Source organism: Falco rusticolus, chromosome 5, assembly GCF_015220075.1.
Source record: "Falco rusticolus isolate bFalRus1 chromosome 5, bFalRus1.pri, whole genome shotgun sequence".
In the NCBI taxonomy this organism is placed as follows: domain Eukaryota; kingdom Metazoa; phylum Chordata; class Aves; order Falconiformes; family Falconidae; genus Falco; species Falco rusticolus.
The window spans coordinates 67448077-67465839 of record NC_051191.1 but is presented as its reverse complement, the minus strand read 5'-3'; the positions used below and the strand labels follow the sequence as shown (position 1 = coordinate 67465839).

Here is a 17763-nt window from a genome sequence, read left to right as displayed (position 1 = left end):
TTTCCACTTTTGATCACTCCATGCTTTGCAATTATCTTTGCGACAATTTTTTCAATTGTTTATTTCAGTAGATAACGCTGGAGATTTGTGGATGTGATTAAGGAGAGGGATGCACAGTGTGATCCACTAGCAGGAAGTTGAAATGAGAGGAATTCAGAGTAGAAATAAGGTTTTAAGTGTGGGAAACTTGCCATTAGAACTTTTCTCAGGCACTGGCAGGCTGTCCATTGCTTGATGCTTTCATACCACGACCAGGCACTGTTTTAATATACAGATTGATTTAAGGAGAGGACTGGTGGGCTTGATGCAGAAAGTGCTAGCTGTGTGTTTGTGTTTGCTTTAAAGGGAAGAGTGGTCTCCCTTCACTCTGGTATCAAGTCTCAAGCAGTTTTAGCTAAAATTTCATTAGATTTAATGAGTGAAGATGGAGAAGGAGTTGAATTCAGCAGCCCCTGAGCATATCCTTCTCTGGAAAAAGCAGCAAATGTTTCTCAAAACCTCCCACTCTTGTTTTCCTCTTGAAATTTCCCCAAAACCCACCACCTTGCTGTATGTCCTTGCACTTTATCCAGTCTTTGTATGAAGGAAGATCTTTGTGTGATGAGCCACTTTCCATCCAGCCTAGACATGCTGAAGGCCCTGGCGGGGGCTGTGCCCCTGGTCCTAGGGGCAGGGGAGCACTGGTGGTGCTGAGGACCAGCAGAGAACCCACAGCTCTGCAGATACCCTGTAAACAGTCCCCACTGCTGCACCTGTACAACACCATGCTGGGATAGCCTGACTTGCTTTGCACAGCTAAATTCAGAGATTACCTCCATCCAGCCTCTGCTTCTTGTTGTCTCTCCCTCTCATCTGCACTACTTTTCAAATAACCTTCGCTATATCCCTCTCATTTTCTTTCACCCATTTCCCTGCTGGTTGCTTTTTGGAGCAGCATTTGCCCCTTCAGAGTCCCCACAGGCTCCTGCTTCCCAGTGGATGTGGCAGGAAGAGGAGGCAAGAGGTGAAGCTCTGTGTGGGGCTGTCTGCTGTGTCCTGTGGCTAGGACGGGGGGCTGCCAGGGTCTGGCTCATGGTTTGCACCGGAGTAGTTCTTGCTGTTGAGGCTGCGCTGAGGATAAGCCCTCTGGCCACCACAGGGAGCACGGGAGGTGCCTGCATCTTGCAGGACTGTGACCTGCTGGGTTAACCATGGACCCCTGTAGCCATGCTGGGGAAGGGGTCAAAGCCCCCAGATCCTCTCCAAATTCAGGTCCCCCCTGCTGCTGCTCCACGGCCCGTGAGAGCTGCTGCTTCCCAGCAAGAGGAGAGGGTGACTGTAGGCCTGCTAAATATTATTTGTTCCCCTTATTTATTTTTTTCCCAGCAAGCCTTTAACTTGACCCTGTGTGCTCGGTTTGTGCTGTTGCCGGCCCCCTGCTTCCCCTTTCTGAAGGCCAGCATGTTTGTTTTTGTGCTGGAGGGTGACCCACTGTGCTTGTGCGTGGATGCGTGCGCTGGCGGGGCTGCTGCTGGCATGCTGAGCTGGCTCCTACCATGCAGCATTGCAGCCTGGCCCCATGCCCCCCAGCCCCGGCAGAAGGTCTGCGAGCCCAGGCACCGCTGCCTGGCCTGCCTGGGGAGTGGAGGGCAGATACCGGGCAGCAGAGAGGGACAGCTTGCAGCTCCCACAGCAGGCTGAAGGGGCTTGGGGCTGGCATCTTCTCCTCTGCCTTGCTGGAACAATGCATCTGCATGGGGTGAACCACAGCTGTATTTACCTTGGGGCTTCCTCCTCCTCCTCCCACGCTTCTCACCAGCCCTGCCAGCATGGGACCTGGGTGGCTGGCTGGCTGCAGCCATGCGGTCCTGCTGAGTCTGACCTCGGTGCTGACATAGCAGGAAGGAATAAAGCTCTCTTTCTGTCTGCAAGCATCAGGGCAGGGAGGACTGTAAAGTCCAGCTTCCCAGGTAGCAAGGAGCATCCCTCGGAGCATCCCTTGCCCCTCTGCATCACGCTGGGTCAGGCAGCTGTGTTCTTCGGGATGAACCAGAAAGCTGTTTGTTTTCTTCAAGAGGGATGCTGAGGTGCTGGAGTGTGTCCAGAGAAGGGCAACAAAGCTGGTGAAGGGTCTGGAGCCACAAGTGTTAGGAGGAGCAGCCGAGGGAAATGTGGTGGTTTAGCCTGGAGAGGAGGACACTCAGCGGGGACCTTATTGCTCTCTACAGCTGCCTGACAGGGGGCTGTAGGCAGGCGGGTGTTGGTCTCTTCTCCCAGGTAACAAGCGACAGGACAAGAGGAAAATGGCTCAAGTTGCACCAGGGGACATTTAAATTGGATATTAGGAAAAATTTCTTCACTGAAAGGGCTGCCCAGGGAGGTGGTGGAATCACCATGCCTGAAGGTATTTAAAAAGCATGTACTTGTGGTGCTTAGGGACACGGTTTAGTGATGGACTTGGCAGGCCCAGGATAATGGTTGGACTTGATCTTAAAGTTTTCTTCCAACCTAAATGATTCTATGGTTCTTGATGTGATTAAAGAAACCCCAGCAGCAGGGGAGCCCTCCTGGGTGTAAAATGTCTCTGTGGGTTGGCAGGTGCCCCAAGGTGTGTGAGTTACAGGAGGTTGGTGCTCTCTGGCGGGCCATTGCGGGGGCACGGAATGCCAGCATAGGGAGATCAGCTGGTGAGCGACACTGCTGTCCCACACTTGCAAGGAGCCCAAGGGTGTATTTTCAGAGCAGCTGGGGCTTAGGGCTGGGAACATGAGGCTTGGCTGGGCATAGGGTGGCCAGAAGGACCGTGAATACTTTACAGAAATGGCAATGCACTGACTCGTACCCCTCGTGAGGTAAAAGAGGATGAGGGAAAGCGTTGGCTGGGGCTGTGCAGCATGGCAGTGCGCTTTTTGCAGCAGGGCCTCAGGGCTGCCCAGCCTTGTGCCGCTGCAGTACTGTGGGACATGGACTGGGTCTTTGGGCTAGGGCCTGTGGGCCGGTCCTGAATGAAGCAGGAAAGACAATAATCTGGAAACTGTGCCCTGGGTGTCTTGAGGTGAAACCTTAGGAATCAGGATCTCCTTTTTTAAGGCTGGGCTGAAGCAATGGGTTTGTATGGTGCAGTGGGTGGCTGGTGGGTAGCACTTCTGCCACAGGCCAACTCGTGAGTTGTGATGCCAAGAGTGAAAAAAATGCTGGCTGAATCACAGCTCAAGACTTGGGGTGGTTTTTGCTCTCTGCTCAGCATTACACCAAGCATGACTCTCCACGCAGCATGTATCCACGCCGTGCTGCATCATCTCTGCTTTCTGGTGGGGACAATTCGGCACTTCTCAGCATGGCACCTGTATTTGATGTATGACATACACTGGAGTTCAATAACTTTTTGCTCAAAAATGGTCTTTACTATTATTTCTAATGCTTTGAGATCTTCCTAAGGAAGGATCTGTTTCAGTACAGGGGGCTATTAAATTCCAGTACATGTAATAAAGCAAATATTGCTGAGAAAATTAAGGAGCAAAGAACATGTCCTCTTACAGGCCCTAACCATCTTGGATAATTGCAGCTCAGGTGTGAAGGCTTTGGCTAAAAAGAGAGAGTAGGAGGTTATTACAAACTGCAGTAAAAAACATGTTGAAGGAAATTGAATTATGAATTAAATAAACTGGGTGGCTTAGAAAACAGCAGACAACAATCAAATCAAAATGCCCATGCTGCCAATGTGCCAGCGAATTCTGAACAGGATAAACTTTACCAGCCTCTTTGGGAGCAGTGGCCAGAGAACAGCAGCATGCTTTTATCTTTGGGGGAAAGAGAGCCCTGCCTGACCCCAGCGAGCCTCTTTAGTCAGAATGGAAATATTAAAATAATGAAAGGCTGTGGATCAGCAGCACAGGAGGGAAAGAAGGGTTTTGGAAGGGTTGAAAAAAAACATTACTCTGAGTCACTGCAGGGAGAGAAATGAGCACAGTCAGCAGGTGGAGGGGGGAAGATTTGTGTTGCTGTTTTCTGGAGTGGTCTATGTAGCCCCCATGAACCCATGGTGCTGGGTGGGCAGCAGTGCTTCTTGTGAGGGGCTTGAGGAGGAGGATGGAGCACAGATGGGCTGAGGCCCCTTCTGACCCCAGTGATCCTGTGGTCCTGGGACCTGCTGCTACTGCTTGGCTCCCTCACTAGTGGGTCAGGAGCACCCTGGCATCAGTCTTGTTGCAGTCCATTGACCACCAGGCAACTTGGGAACTGCCAGGGGGCCAGGAAGAACGTAAAGGTGGCTTGGTCTTTGGCCCATGAGCTGCAGTAACCTTTTAAAATGGGAAATAAAGTGCACGCAGCCTGAGCTGTTGCTCACAGTCATGCTGACTAAGCAGGATCATAAGCTCTGCGAGCCAAGCTTAGCTTTATTTACAGTTTCAGCCAGGGGCTGCCTTGCTTCAAAGGGAAGCATATGCTCAGGCAGGTCCTATATTCCCTAAAAACATCCCTTTGGGGTTGGTCTCCCACACAGCCCAGTGCGCACCTCTGTGTTGGGCAGAGCAAGCAGCGGAATGGGGAGCCCGCAGACCCCATGCTGGTCTCCGCTGCACAGTCGAGGGTATCACTGGGTTTTAGAAATGAGCCACTTCATAAGGCACAGAGCTAATGAAGCTTGGTGTCTCGATTATTTGGCTTCTACCATGGCTGGTAAAGCACCAGTTCTTTTCCTGCCCCTGGGATATTTCTCTACAAATCAGAGGTTTGATCTCACTCCCTATGAAATTGTGAGCAGGGTTTCCATGGACTGAAGAGAAGATAGTGGGGCTGTTATTAGCTAAGTTGCTTGCAGCTAAGGATATTAGCTAAGTTGCTTGCAGAACAGTCAGGGAGAGCAATTTTCCCAAATCTAGCCCTAGCAGCACTTTTCTTTCTCTCCCTGTAGACTGTGCTGCTGGTCCTGCAGCAGTGGGCAGGGTGAAGATTTGTTCTGTGCAGCTGTCCCTTGAGCTAAAAGTGGAATTTCCTCCAGAAAATCACAGCTGATGGGATTGTAACCTCCCTTTGTAAGGCCTATCAGACTAGGAGGGAGAAGAGGTAAATATGAAACAAAACCTCTCTCCCCATGGTTACTCTTTGGCCAGTATGGAAGAGAAAAGGCAGAATCATGCATTGGTGAGGGTGGCCTGAGCAACAGGGGCTGTCAGGCGAGTTCTGCCTGGCTGACCATTGCCCCAGGACATGAGGTCTCGGCTGACATGTACGGGTGTGATTTGGAGCCATCAAAACTGCTGTGGTGCTTTCCATTGACTTCTGTTCTTCTCAGAGGGGATCCAGGGCAAGGCTGGTGTTTGTCCGAGGCTCACCAGCACTGCCACTCTGGGGAAGGAGGATATAGCCAAATGGAGACTTCACTCATTAAAGTTGTCCCCATACTACTTCTGCTTTTTTTTCATGACTAGCTTCTCTTTTGTCTCTAGAATGTGTCTACCCTTCACTTGAATAATTGTCTTATCTCTATTTTATAAACCCCTTAGGAAGAAAGATCTTAGAAAAAAGAGGGTTTAATTAACAATCTTTGTCATTGCTTCATTTCTCACCGTTGGTTCCTGCTTTTGCTGTTCTCTGTAGAAGGCAGTGGTTGCATTGGTGACAGCACACAGCTAGGCTTTCAGATCAAATTTGGCATTGACAAATGTCAGCCTTGGAGCACTGGGACATGTTACTGACAGTGAGAGCGAGGCGGAGTTCAAAGTTGCCTCATGGGACTAACAGCGTTCTTGCATTTTCTTTTAAGAGCTGTCTTTTGCAAACAACTCTATTTATTTCTAGTATTCCTCCCCAGTTAATTTTCTTTTAAGTTTTGGAGCTCTTAAATTAGGTCTTGGAGAGAAGGGCCACCACCAGAAGCTGTATGTACCCATGCCACCCAGTGGGAGTCCAGGCTTGCCCAAATCAAGTCCACCTCCTCAGCTAGCAGAGGGCTCCTTCAGCTCTTGTGGAAAGTGCTCATCGGGCCTCTCACTGCTAAGAGGCTCTGGAAGGTCACGGAGTTCTGTAGATTTGTCCAAGCAAGAAAGGGATGATGATGAAGAGCTACATGTGTTGTGGATTTGCAACAGTCATGGTGCACCCCTTCCCTTCGGCACTTTTAACATCCCGCTGGGTGTCTCACTGAGCACTATAACTCCTGCCTCTGTATAACCTGCCCCTAGAAAAGGCTTGTCTAAATGCTGGGTACTGCCAGCATCCCGGTCACTGATGTTTCTGTTGGTTATGGCAGCCCCTGGGGCTTCGCATCCATGCAGTGTCTGCGCTCTGTGCTGGCCTTATCTTCTCACCTATGTTTGCATCTCCTTGCAGGTCTGGATGGATGCAGGCACTCAAATCTTCTTTTCGTATGCCATTTGTCTGGGATGCCTGACAGCTCTGGGCAGCTATAACAAATACCATAACAACTGCTACAGGTAACTGGAGCATGGCTCTGCTGCCTAGAGCCTTTCCTTCCCTGAACATCAGTGTACATAAGCTGGTGAACTGCTGGAGGCTACTGGCCTTTTGAAGTGTCATGTTTTCTGTTTCTGCTTAAGGCATAAGAAAACTCTTTCCAGGTGTTTTCTCCCTAGATCCAGCTCTCTGTGCTGCCTACCCAAGGGAACTTTCTGCCCGTGCCATGGCTGACAAATCCCCTCTTCCACACCAGATGAGGCCCAGCAAAGTCAGATCCTCTTTGCCAGCTTTGTGACCCCAGCCCACACCACAACCTCCCCTATTACATGGGTGCATAAGTAGCCACAGCAGGAGCAGAGCTGTGAGATGTAATGGCTCTAGACTGAAGTCTTTTCACGTGGTGATTTATCCTTCCTTGGTCCAATTGGACCTAGTGTCTTGCACAGTTGTCAGTGCTCTGGGTTCCTATATGCTATCTGTGGTCTACCTGCATAGCCTGCAGGTATGACTTCTGTTTCTTGCGCACTCTCCTCATGCTGCACTGCCCTTGAACAGAGATAGGCCAGGTTACTGAACAGAATCAGGCTGTCAAGTTGAAATGGTCAGGTGAAAATAAACTCATTTTGCTGTAGATGTATCCAGCATCTGGAGCTGTATCCCCAGGGGTAAAAAGGCTAGCATGAGTGGAAGAGGCCACTTCTAGATAAAACTATCCACCTTCCTTCCCACTCTTCCTCTGCTGACTGTGTTACTCCTGGCACTGGGTCCTCCCCCATTCTTTTAAACTGAAAGTTGTGGTTGTTGCCATGGAAGGGCCAGACAGACCACTGGCTACATGGTTCTTGCTTGGCATCTTTCTCTTCACCTTAGGAAAAATTCACCCCTGCTGTAGGGATACCTCTCCAACATCAGCTGGGCTGGGATTGGATTCCTCTTCCTTTTCGTGTCCCTTCTTCCATATACAGTTTTGAGGAAAAAAAGCTGCAGGAAAAGAAGAGATAACGGATCTGTCTCTGGCCTGCTGCATGTCCTTGGGCATTACCTCTTTGCATCTTCAGTCTAGATGCGTGGCATAGAGGTGATGACAGGGGCTGCTTAGCAGCAAGGTTGTAAAGAGCTATTATAACTGCAGCTGGAAGATACTACAGAAAGGGGAGGGATGGCTGTTTGCACACAGACCTTTTATGTTATTTGGTTTGACTCCAAAACAGAACAATTTCCCTAGCAAAATCTCCAACCAGCCTCTTCCCAGGCATGGACTCATTTTAATGAGTTGGTCCTGTGTTCTGCAGCCTTGGTTTGCACAGGAAGACAGGACCAGGCTTTAACAGGGCACAGGGACACCAGCATGATGCCCTACTCAGTTATCCCAGGCCAGGTGTAACCTTTGCTGGCCTGGAAGACAAAAAGATGTGGGCAGGAGGGACCATGTTCATATGGCAGCAGTCCAAGATGGCACCAAATGGCATAGACCATTTCTTGTTTCCTGGGCCAGTAAGGGGTATCATCAGGGCTCCCTGGCCCCCTTTTGGGTGCAAATCTTGAGAGACCTCTTTGCTCTGGCCGCTCCCTGTGTTACCTTCCACTGCAACACTCCTTCCCACCTGCCAGGCGACTGGAGAGCACCTTCCAGCCCATGCTTTTCCAAGGAGGGTTTGACCTGTCATGCATACATCCAGAGGAAAGAGGGAGAAACAGGGGAAAGGAAGAGGAACTATTTGAGATAAACGGTAATTAGTATAAAATGTCTGAGAATATAATTTGAGTAGAGAGCAGGCAGTTAATAGCAACTGGAGAAACTGGGTTCTGGCATGGGCTTCTCATTGGGTTAGCTGAGCTTGGTGGAGCGTGACCCTCCTTACCAGCCGGGAGATTTGCTGGGGCTCACTCTGCTGGCCTCTTTCAGCCTCTCCTGCCTTAGAAACCAAGCGCAAAGGCAGAGCAATGGTGTTAGGTGCTGTACAGTCCTTGACAATATGAAGAGCTGTGCTTTGGAAGGAATATTCTGAATTTGTATGGCATAGGGGCTCTGTGTGAACTGTACTTTTTCCTCTAGAAATGATTGCAAACTGTGAATAGATCTAGTTAACATGCAGGGAGGAGCATGAACCCCCCCAAATGCTAGATACCTAAAGAAAATCACATTGGATTTGCAGAGTAGAATTTAATAAAGTCAGAGCAGGCCATGAAATGCCAGAAGGGGTGCATTCAGTTTGGTTCTGAATAACTTGGAAAGATGTTGCAAATGTTATTGTTGTCCCCAGGGTTGCAGTCAGAAGAGGACTAGGGAGACTGGAGCATGAAGAGGAATTGGATAGATAAGAAATGTTTAGTTTAAAGAGTAGATGGGTGAGAATGAGATGAAACAGAGACAAAAGGGAACAGATCAGTGAAAATAAAGTGGATGGCTCTGTTCGGTTTTTTTCTCATGATGCAAGGACCAGGAGATAACTAGTAGTGTGAGAACCAAGAAGATTTTAAATGGTCTGAGAAATCTATTGAGGAAAAAAAAACCATGTTCCCTTCCCAGACAAAAACAATATCTTGTACTGCCTGCTACAGGAGGGACCAGGGGAGAGAAAGGAAAAAAATTTAAACTCCAGGCATTTAGATGTGTAGCAAGGCTGTCTCATGAGCAAGAAGCTCAGGTGAGGAATGCATCTTTACACTGTCTTTAGAGAAGGCTTTCCCTGGGGGGAGGCTCCTGCTGTGTTGCCCACCCTGGGGCATCTTCCTGCAGCTCCTGGTGCTGAGCTGAGCTGTGGGGATGCTGGGAGAGAGGCTCTGCTGCGGGCACAGTGGCTGAGGCAGAAGAGTGTGTGCTGCCCCGGGGGGCTGCCACGAGGTGTGCATCGTACCTGGATCCCCACCTGGCTGATGCTGTGCCCCCTCCTCCCAGGGACTGTGTGGCCCTCTGCTTCCTCAACAGCGGCACCAGCTTTGTGGCTGGCTTTGCCATCTTCTCCATCCTGGGCTTCATGGCAGGGGAGCAGGGTGTGCCCATCGCTGAAGTGGCTGAATCGGGTGAGTGGGGACTGTGGTGGGATGGGGCGGTGGGGGTGCTGCTGCTTGCACCCCGGAAACAGGGGCATGCCTGCTGGGCACCCACCTTAAGGTGATGGGTGTTGCAGCTGCAGGTTCCCATCCTGGCAGGCAGCTCTGCTCTCTGCCTCCAAAAACCAGGCAGAAACGAGTGCACACTCATGAAATATGAAGATGTAATGACTGTCTCTTGAGGTTAATATAAGCTGCCTCTAAGGGTAAGGGTTAGTGTTAGGCAGCTACTGTCTCTTGGTGTGGGGGTGAGGTGCCTGCATGGCATACGCCCAGGCTTGTCCTGTGCTCCCCTGGGCTCAGAGGCTTTCCTTGGCTCCCAGCTCTTGCAATGGTGATGCAGCTGGAGTTTGCTGTGTCGCCTTTCCCTCCCTTCCTGCTGAGCTCCTCCACCCCTCGAGGAGCCTGGGTTTCATGCACAGCACTGCTATAACTGGAGTGAGAGGCTGCATGGCTGAAGACTGTGCTTTGGCTGGGTGGCTGCCTCAGGCAGCTCTGCACCAGCTGTGTTGTGCCACTGCCATGCCGATTCCCACTCTGAAAACCATTCTCCCCCCAGGGCCTGGCCTGGCGTTCATCGCCTACCCTCGGGCTGTGGTCATGCTGCCCTTCTCCCCACTCTGGGCATGCTTCTTCTTCCTGATGGTTGTTTTGCTGGGACTGGACAGCCAGGTAAAGGTGCAGGTGCAGGGCAATTCCCTTCCACACAAAAGCCACTGTCTCTTTGGGACAGGCATGAACTTGGCTGAGGGGGTGGCAGTGGGGCTGGGGAACCAGTCAGAACAGGCTGATAGAAGTGGGATCTCTGCTTTTTGCAGTTTGTCTGTGTGGAGAGCCTTGTTACAGCTCTTGTGGACATGTACCCCACCATCTTCCGCAAGAAGAACCGCCGAGAGATCCTCATTCTGCTGGTCTCCATCCTCTCCTATCTGGTTGGGTTGGTGATGCTCACAGAGGTATTTTGGGCTCAGACCACCTGCATGGTGCTTGCTGGGTCTAAGTTCCCCCCCCCCCGGCAGAGGGGGCCTGGTGGGTGGGGGGGTCCATGCTGGGCTGAGAGCTTGCTGGTGAGGCCCATCCTGCTGCACAGTGCCTGCGGGAGGCTGCCCTTCCCTCCCTCAGGTATTCACCTTTTCCCTTCCAGCCCTCGCCCCTTGTGCCAGTCACAGTCCTGACACTTCTCCTGCCGAGACTGATAGTTGGAGCTCTGGACAGCCCATATTTTGGTTATAGTTTTATCTTTACATGAACCAAACCTTTACAGCTGTAGCCTGTTGCATGGTGAGGGGAGCACCTTTGTCCTCTTTCCTCCTGGATGAAGCTACACGAACACTTCGTGTAAGGAAACTTGGTGGGCCTGAGTGCACCCTGTATCTATTACACTGGTTTCCTATATATTCCCTTGTTCTGATTAATTGCCTGAAAGTTAAACTGTTCTAGTTTAAAACCTTTAATTCCTCCTAGCACTCTGTGTGTGTGTGTATTGATGCTGCCATGATGGTCTGCATCTTCTGTTTCCATTTGGGCACAATTTTGAAAAAGCTGCCTTTGAAGTTGTACCTGCAGCTTTATGTGTGGATGTAACTGCGGCCCATTTCGTAGCCAGCCTGGCAGACCCGGGCGGTGAAACAGCCAGGCCGCCAGCCTCTGGGCCCACAGCAACAGGTGCTTGCAAAACTGCATGCACAGCAACTTCTCTTTGCAAATTAGGATGCTAAAGTAAATTGCACGCATTTTGTCTATTAAGGGGGTTTCCAACCTCACTTCAGCTACAAGAGTTGCTTTTGTCTATCTTCTAAAATATCCCCACCATCTCTGGCAGTCACTTGCCCTCCCCTGCTCTGCACTGGAATGAAGGGTTGCAGAGACTCCTAAGAGCAGGGCATCTGCATGTCTTCATCAGGCCTTGAGCACAAGGGATGTGGCCTTTGCTGTTGGCTAAAGCCCTGTCCCAGAGAGAGAAAGGTGCTTCCAGTTCTGGGGAAGACGTTGAATTTGTTTCCTACTCTGGCTGGAGCTCTTTGCCTGTGCCTGATTCCTCTCCTCTCTCTCCCTCCCCACCTCGCCTTGCTGCCCACTTGGCTCTTCCCAGGGTGGGATGTATGTCTTCCAGCTCTTTGATTACTATGCTGCCAGTGGCATGTGCCTGCTCTTTGTGGCCATCTTCGAGACTCTCTGCATCGCCTGGGTCTATGGTGAGTATGAACCAGGGGGGTCCCCAGCTCTGGTCTCTCAGGCTTTTGCTTGGTCCATCCTCAAAATGCTGGTCTGTAGCTCATCTTGGCAATTGCTTCACAGCGCAAGGCAGACCTCTAAACCCTTGCTTTGGTGCCCCTAGACTCAGCTGGTGAGGGCTTCCTCACAGCAACACCGTGGAGGATTTGTGTGGCCAGGTATCCCCAGCACATTCCTACGTGCCCCTGCTTTTGGGGCCCTCCTTCCTTGGGGACTTGGAGCTGGCTGGGAAATCTCCCAGTGTGTGTATAGAGGAGTCTGAGACCCTCAAACATTTTTGAGAACTCTCTCAGTCTTGACATTCACTAGAGATGGGTAAAACCTGAGTTCAGGTCTCAGCCTGGGTGCAGGTCCTAGCCTGGGAGATGCTGAGAGGCTGGCCCTGCTGACCCATCCACTCTGGGGCAGGAGGATGTTAATCCAGGACAAAGACTGAAGCTGGCCACACTCCTGGCAAACTCCCCAACAGGGCTGTCAGCTATGCTGAATTTACTGCCTTATCTTCTGGGGAGCATCCAAACAGTCATGAAGCAGGATCCTGGACATGCAGACCCTGCTGCTTTCCTTCTTTAGTAGCAGCAAGGCATCCTTCCCATCTTCTGCAGGTGCTGAGCGTTTCTATGATAACATTGAAGATATGATCGGCTACCGGCCATGGCCCGTCATCAAATACTGCTGGCTTTTCATCACCCCGGCGGTTTGCATGGTGAGGGCCCACAGGAAGGGGAGCTGTGGGGAGGAAGCTGGGCAGAGATGGGTGCTCTGAGATATAGTAGATACCTACATATATACAGAGGGATGTGCATGTATAGGGGTTGTGTGGCCTGTACTATGGGACCCTGTTGTTCTGTGTGTTTGCAGTTCTGGGGGCCAGGCGTAGGGGTTAACAACAGGGAGAGGGGCCTGGCTCAGCAGTGATGGAGGTGTCTGCTGGTGGGGCAAGTTCCTTGCTGCCATGCCCAGTGCTGTACATGGGGGCTGTCCCGGCAAAGCTTGCTTGACTGGTGTGCCCTCTGTTGCTGTCTTAGGGAGCTTTTTGTTACCTTGAGACTCTGTGCAGATGTGGACTCACCAGGAAGACCTCTCTTGGCTCATGTTGTTGATTTTCTTGATCTTTTTCTCTTGGTTTCTTCCACCTTGCCAGGCAACCTTCCTGTTTTCTCTGATCAAATACACACCACTGACTTATAACAAGAAGTATGTGTACCCATGGTGGGGAGACACCCTGGGCTGGCTGCTGGCCCTCTCCTCCATGGTATGCATTCCTCTCTGGATCGTCTACAAACTCTCCACCATCAAAGGCTCCCTCAGAGAGGTGAGGCTGGTGCTCTGGGATCAGGGCATGCGCTGTGCTTCTGTATTGAAATCCAGCCTTGCAGGGGGATGATTTGTGAGTTGCAAGTTAATTAGCAGGGAGCCTAGAATAAATTGATTGAATGAGTCCATTGCTATAACAGACTTAGTTTTTTTATGTTCTGCCTGGCTGGAGGGCTGCTCCAAGGTGGCTGTTGCCTCTTGGTACCCTTTGTTTAGTGCTTCTGCCTCTTTGCAAGCACCATTGGGAAAAAGTTCATTCAGTGGAGAGTATAAAGATGATCCCCAGTGCCTCAAGCCAGTTTGGAGGTTGCCCTTGACTGAGCTTTGAAGACTTGTTCTGAGAAAGCTCCAGATCCCATGAGTGTTGTGGGCAGCTGAGTTCCCCAGTCTGTGCTGAGGCCATAGGGATAGAGAGGAAGGGATCACTGGGAGTTTGAAGTTTCCATCACAGTCTCAGTGCCCTGGACCTGCCCAGTTCTCAGAGCTGCTGTGACGCATTGCTGGTTGCCCTGAATGAGCATTGGGAGGGCAGGGAGCTGGCAAACAGACCTTGCTCCAGACAGGCATCCTGCCCCTGCCATGGCTCATGGTTTCAGGGGGAGGTTTCACAAACAGTCCTGAAACCCCAGGATACTACCTGTTCTCCCAGGATACCATCCAGGAGCACTCCCGTAAGTGTTCAAGAATGGGTTGTGACAGCGATGGGTCCCTGACCAGTGTGTCCAGTACAGACAGGGAGGAGTGGGCACAGCTGCAAGAGCATGGTCTGCACCATGCTGTGTGACATAGAGGGTAGCCCCTTATGCCCTTGCTGTCCCAGTTAAAGACAAACCTGTGTGTACAGGCTCTCCCTTTGCAGCCTGTGCTGCTGGAGGGGATGACCTGGAGGTACTTGGGCACGAGCCTTTCTTTGGACTGCTTTCTAGCCCTGGCCTGGAGCAAATGGAGCACAGAGCTTTCCTACTGTCTCTCATGTGCTCTGTGCTTGTCCTGAAACAAGTGGTTGAAAGATGAGTTTATCCCCTCAGTTTCTGATGTGCCAACTGTCCTTATTTGGGACGTCCCTGGCATTTAGGGACCAGGCCTGCAGCCTGGCCTGACTGGCTGAATGATACCCATGACTGGAAGGGGAGGACCCAGGTCACCTTTTGTCTTTGCAGCTGTGTTCAATGCCTGCCTTTGCCTTCCAGAGGCTCCGCCAGCTCACCTGCCCATTTGAGGACTTGCCTTCCAGGCCTGGAACAGGACAGCACCTTCCCTCCACCAGAGCTGACCTCCTGATGCTGACAGAGCTAGAATCTCATTGCTAGGATCAGTGTGGCTCTCCCTCCCACCCCCCAGGATGGTTTTTGTACAGCCCTTACCACCTTGGATAACGCAAGGTTTCTTCACTTGCCAAGGAGAGAGGGATTTCTGGGCTGAGCTCCCTTCTCTGGAAGATTTGAAGGGCTGAGGAAGAGGCTGCTGTGGAGATGGTCTGCATGGAGTTAACAATGCACCTTAACCCCCTCCCTGGAGAGGGCTCTGAAGGGGCAGATCAAGCACCTGTGTTCCTGAGTATCCCCAAGCTTCTTGTGGGCAGAAAGGAAGGACTGATCCTGAAGTGGAGAGTGGCAGAGAGTCGCAGAGGTGTGGCTCCGGTGTAGACTTTGGGAGCTTCTCCATTCATTCCATTAAATCCTTGTTTTTCCCCTCTAGACCTACTCTGTCTCAGTTTTGTCTCACCAACATCCCTTGCTCACAGCATGTTAGGTGGGATGTGTGGTAGCGGAGCTGTGGTGGGCATTCAGGTCTGGATCTCTCTTGCACTGGCACATTGGCACGGGAGGGTGGCCGGAGGAAGGGCAGCTTGGTTAAGGTAGGAAGGAAAAAAGGGGATGAATACCAGTTTGGAGGCCCCCATCAAGTGGTAGGCCTGGGGCACTTAGGTGGAGTAGAGAGGGCAATGCAATGCCACCTTCTGCCGGAGCCATCTCCAGCTCCCAGCCAAGAGAGTCACCTGGCTGATGAGTCACTGGGCTATTCCCGGGGTCTGGGAGAAGCGCGTGGGTCTGTGTTTTCTTCATACAAATGAAGCATTGTGGGGAAGTGTCCCTCCTCTCTGCAGGTCTATGTCTTTTTTGTGACGACTGCCTTCCAGGTGCCCCAATGCCAGTCATTTTGGTTTTCCTGAGTGAGGAAGAAGGGCTGCGTGGCTGGAGTGGGATCTGCATGTTATGTCAACAAACAGGGCCCCTCGTTTCCAGGCTGTTTGGGTAAAAAAAAAAAAATAAAAATCCAAGAGCTTGTGTTTTAACTGCTGTAGCCCCAGCATCCGAGGAGGGCAGCCAGCGGACACGTAACCCCGGGAAGCTGGATGGCTCCCAGCAAACCCCGAGGACGCTGGAGCCCGGGCGGCGCTGAGCGAGCGGCCGGAGGTGCTCGGCTGCCCGCAGCCCACGGGCGCGGGTGGGCACCGCGCCGGGCCGAGGCTTGCGGTGCCGCGGCTGGAGGCAGCCCACGCCGGTAGCCGCAAGGTGGCCCCAGGGCTTCAGCGACCGCCGCGGGCCGGGGCGCCCTGCGGGGCGGGCTGGGGCAACGCGCCCCCCGCAGCGGGCCGGGGTCCCCGCCGCCGCCGCCCCCGCCTGGCCAGGCCCCCTGGGCTGGGTGGCTGGCTCTGCGCGCAGGGTCGGTGGTTGCCTGCCCGCCGGCCGTAGGGCTGGGAGAAATCTTCCCGGGGTCGCCGTGCCCCGGCCACCCGCGGAGGGTCCCTCCGCAGGCAGCTGCCTCCCCCGGCAGCCGCGGCCCGGCACATGCCGGCTGAGACCTCCAGGCAACAGCGGGATCTTGGGCTTCGTTTTCTTGAGCTTGGTTTGCCCAAGTTTAGTGTTGCTGAAGCTGGGTGATCCGAGATGGGAGACAGGCCGGTGGTGCTGAGGGCTCGCGGACTTCACTCCTTGAGACTGGGAAACTCTGATGGGCACCAAGCACTGAGGGGATGGTGCAGGTTTAACCTCCAAGGGAAAGCCTGCTGATCTGTGGTCCTCTGGGGCTTCATTGGCTCTGTTCCAGAGTGGCTGTGGAAGTAACATCTCATTTCCAGCCTGTTTTCCCTTTCCCCAGCCTATTTTCCATGAGGACCTTGGGGCGGGCAGGTTCCTTTGCTAGACTGCATATGCAACCACGGGTGAACCCTCTGTGGCCAGCCCTGCCACCTCCCCTATCAAAATCTCAGCCACTGAGTTTTTTCACGCCTCGATCCCTGCCTCTGGAGAACTCTGGGGGTGCTGGAGCCATGAGGCTGGGGAGCGGGAGGTCTGGGCTGAACTGGCTGTCACGATTTTCCTGGGCAGCCTCAAAGCCTCAGAGCTCCAGGTTTCCCAGCTGTCACAGTGCTTCATGGGGCTCGTGTGAGCTGAGGGTAGGAAAAGGCTTAGAAACCCAGGAAAGCCCTTCTTGGAAGAGACCCACAGCGTGATGGAGGATGGAGCCATCCAGTTGCCTTGCTGCTTGGGTACAGTACTAGCTGGTAGAAATTCCTTCTAGAAATGAGTGAGTGGAGTTCAATACAGAAGGGGTTTTTTTCTGTTGGCTTTTTGTGTGAATCATATTAGACACTCCAGCAAGAGATATTTTTATTCATGTAATTCTAATCTTAAACAGAATTATACTTTCATTTCCAGTAATATCTTTAAGAGGTTTGGCCCACTGGGAAGCTATTTTAACCATAACAGAAAATAGCAATTGTCCACAGCTATCTCCAAAAGTCTGCTCAACTGCATGTAGGCAAAGTGGGAGTCTGGTGAAAGGTTTGTGGCTTTGTTTCAAAATAGTCTGGTGTCCAGTGAACAGGGCATGTGGTTTATCGATCTGGTTATATATGAGCCAGGAAACCTCCCAAGCGTGTGTTCCTATGTGACCCAACTGCTGTAAAAGCTTTGGATGAGCTAGGCAGGTCAGATAAGCAAGAAAACCAAAGGTTTTCCTGGACATTCTTAAATAAATGTCTTATTTCTCATAGGACTTTAAGACAAAGTCTTAGAACCTGGGATGCCTGGCTTGAAATATGAATCAAGTATATTCTGTATTGCTTATTGAGAAGGTTGATAGACTAAATCGGAAATTAATGTATTTGAAGCTTCCAGACATGACGTTTTTCACAACACTTTTTAAATCCCATGGTTAGAGGGAATTTTGGTGAAATTCAGAATATGGTGATTTTGGCATATGGTGATTGTTCATGATTTAGAATATGGTGAAAGAGATTTTCATTGCATTCAAGAGCAGTGCAGTATTCCTCTTGCAGTCTGTGGAATTTATGCCTACTCATACTTTCTTCAGCTGGGGAGATAATGATGTCCCTTTAGACAGGGGATGCATGGCTGTTGGAAATCTCCCACCTTCAGAATCCAAAATCTGCTACTTAGCCTGAGAATTCAACTCAGTATTTGCAGGAAAATGGGGATGAGATTAAAGACCCAGTTTTTTTCATGTTTGGGGTTATTTTTTTCTGTTGTTTTGATTTTGTTTTGTTTCAAACGAGAAGTTCACATCAAAATAAAGAAGTCCCTGAGATTCTGCCCCAGGTCATTAGTGCTTGGACCTTTCTGTTCATCTGTCTGCAGAAACTAGGCTCTGTTTTTCCCATCCTGTGGTGCTTGCATCAGCGGTGCCTGGGAAAGAGTCTCAGCCCCCTGATCAGTCCTCCTTCATGGATGGAGATGCCCACACAGGGCAGGGGAGAGACTTTAGATCTCAGGGATGGACCTGTGGACCTGG

At 51.4% G+C, this 17763-nt stretch overlaps 1 protein-coding gene across 5 annotated transcripts in view; it reads left to right on the top strand.

Moving 5' to 3' along the window:
• Positions 1 to 14702, top strand: part of LOC119149295 (sodium- and chloride-dependent GABA transporter 2) — a 42889-nt gene extending 28187 nt beyond the window's left edge. For 4 of the 5 annotated variants that reach the window (XM_037390401.1, XM_037390404.1, XM_037390403.1 and 1 more), the window contains 8 exons: positions 6313 to 6416; positions 9299 to 9423; positions 10013 to 10125; positions 10272 to 10409; positions 11546 to 11648; positions 12294 to 12394; positions 12833 to 13003; positions 14196 to 14702. In XM_037390401.1, the coding sequence (XP_037246298.1) occupies positions 6313 to 6416; positions 9299 to 9423; positions 10013 to 10125; positions 10272 to 10409; positions 11546 to 11648; positions 12294 to 12394; positions 12833 to 13003; positions 14196 to 14315 (975 nt within the window). In that variant the 3' untranslated portion in view covers positions 14316 to 14702. Of the gene's footprint in view, positions 1 to 6312; positions 6417 to 9298; positions 9424 to 10012; positions 10126 to 10271; positions 10410 to 10597; positions 10792 to 11545; positions 11652 to 12293; positions 12395 to 12832; positions 13004 to 14195 lie in introns of those variants that run through there. The other variant, XR_005104642.1, reaches the window with a different exon arrangement.
• Positions 14703 to 17763: the final 3061 nt, after the last annotated feature.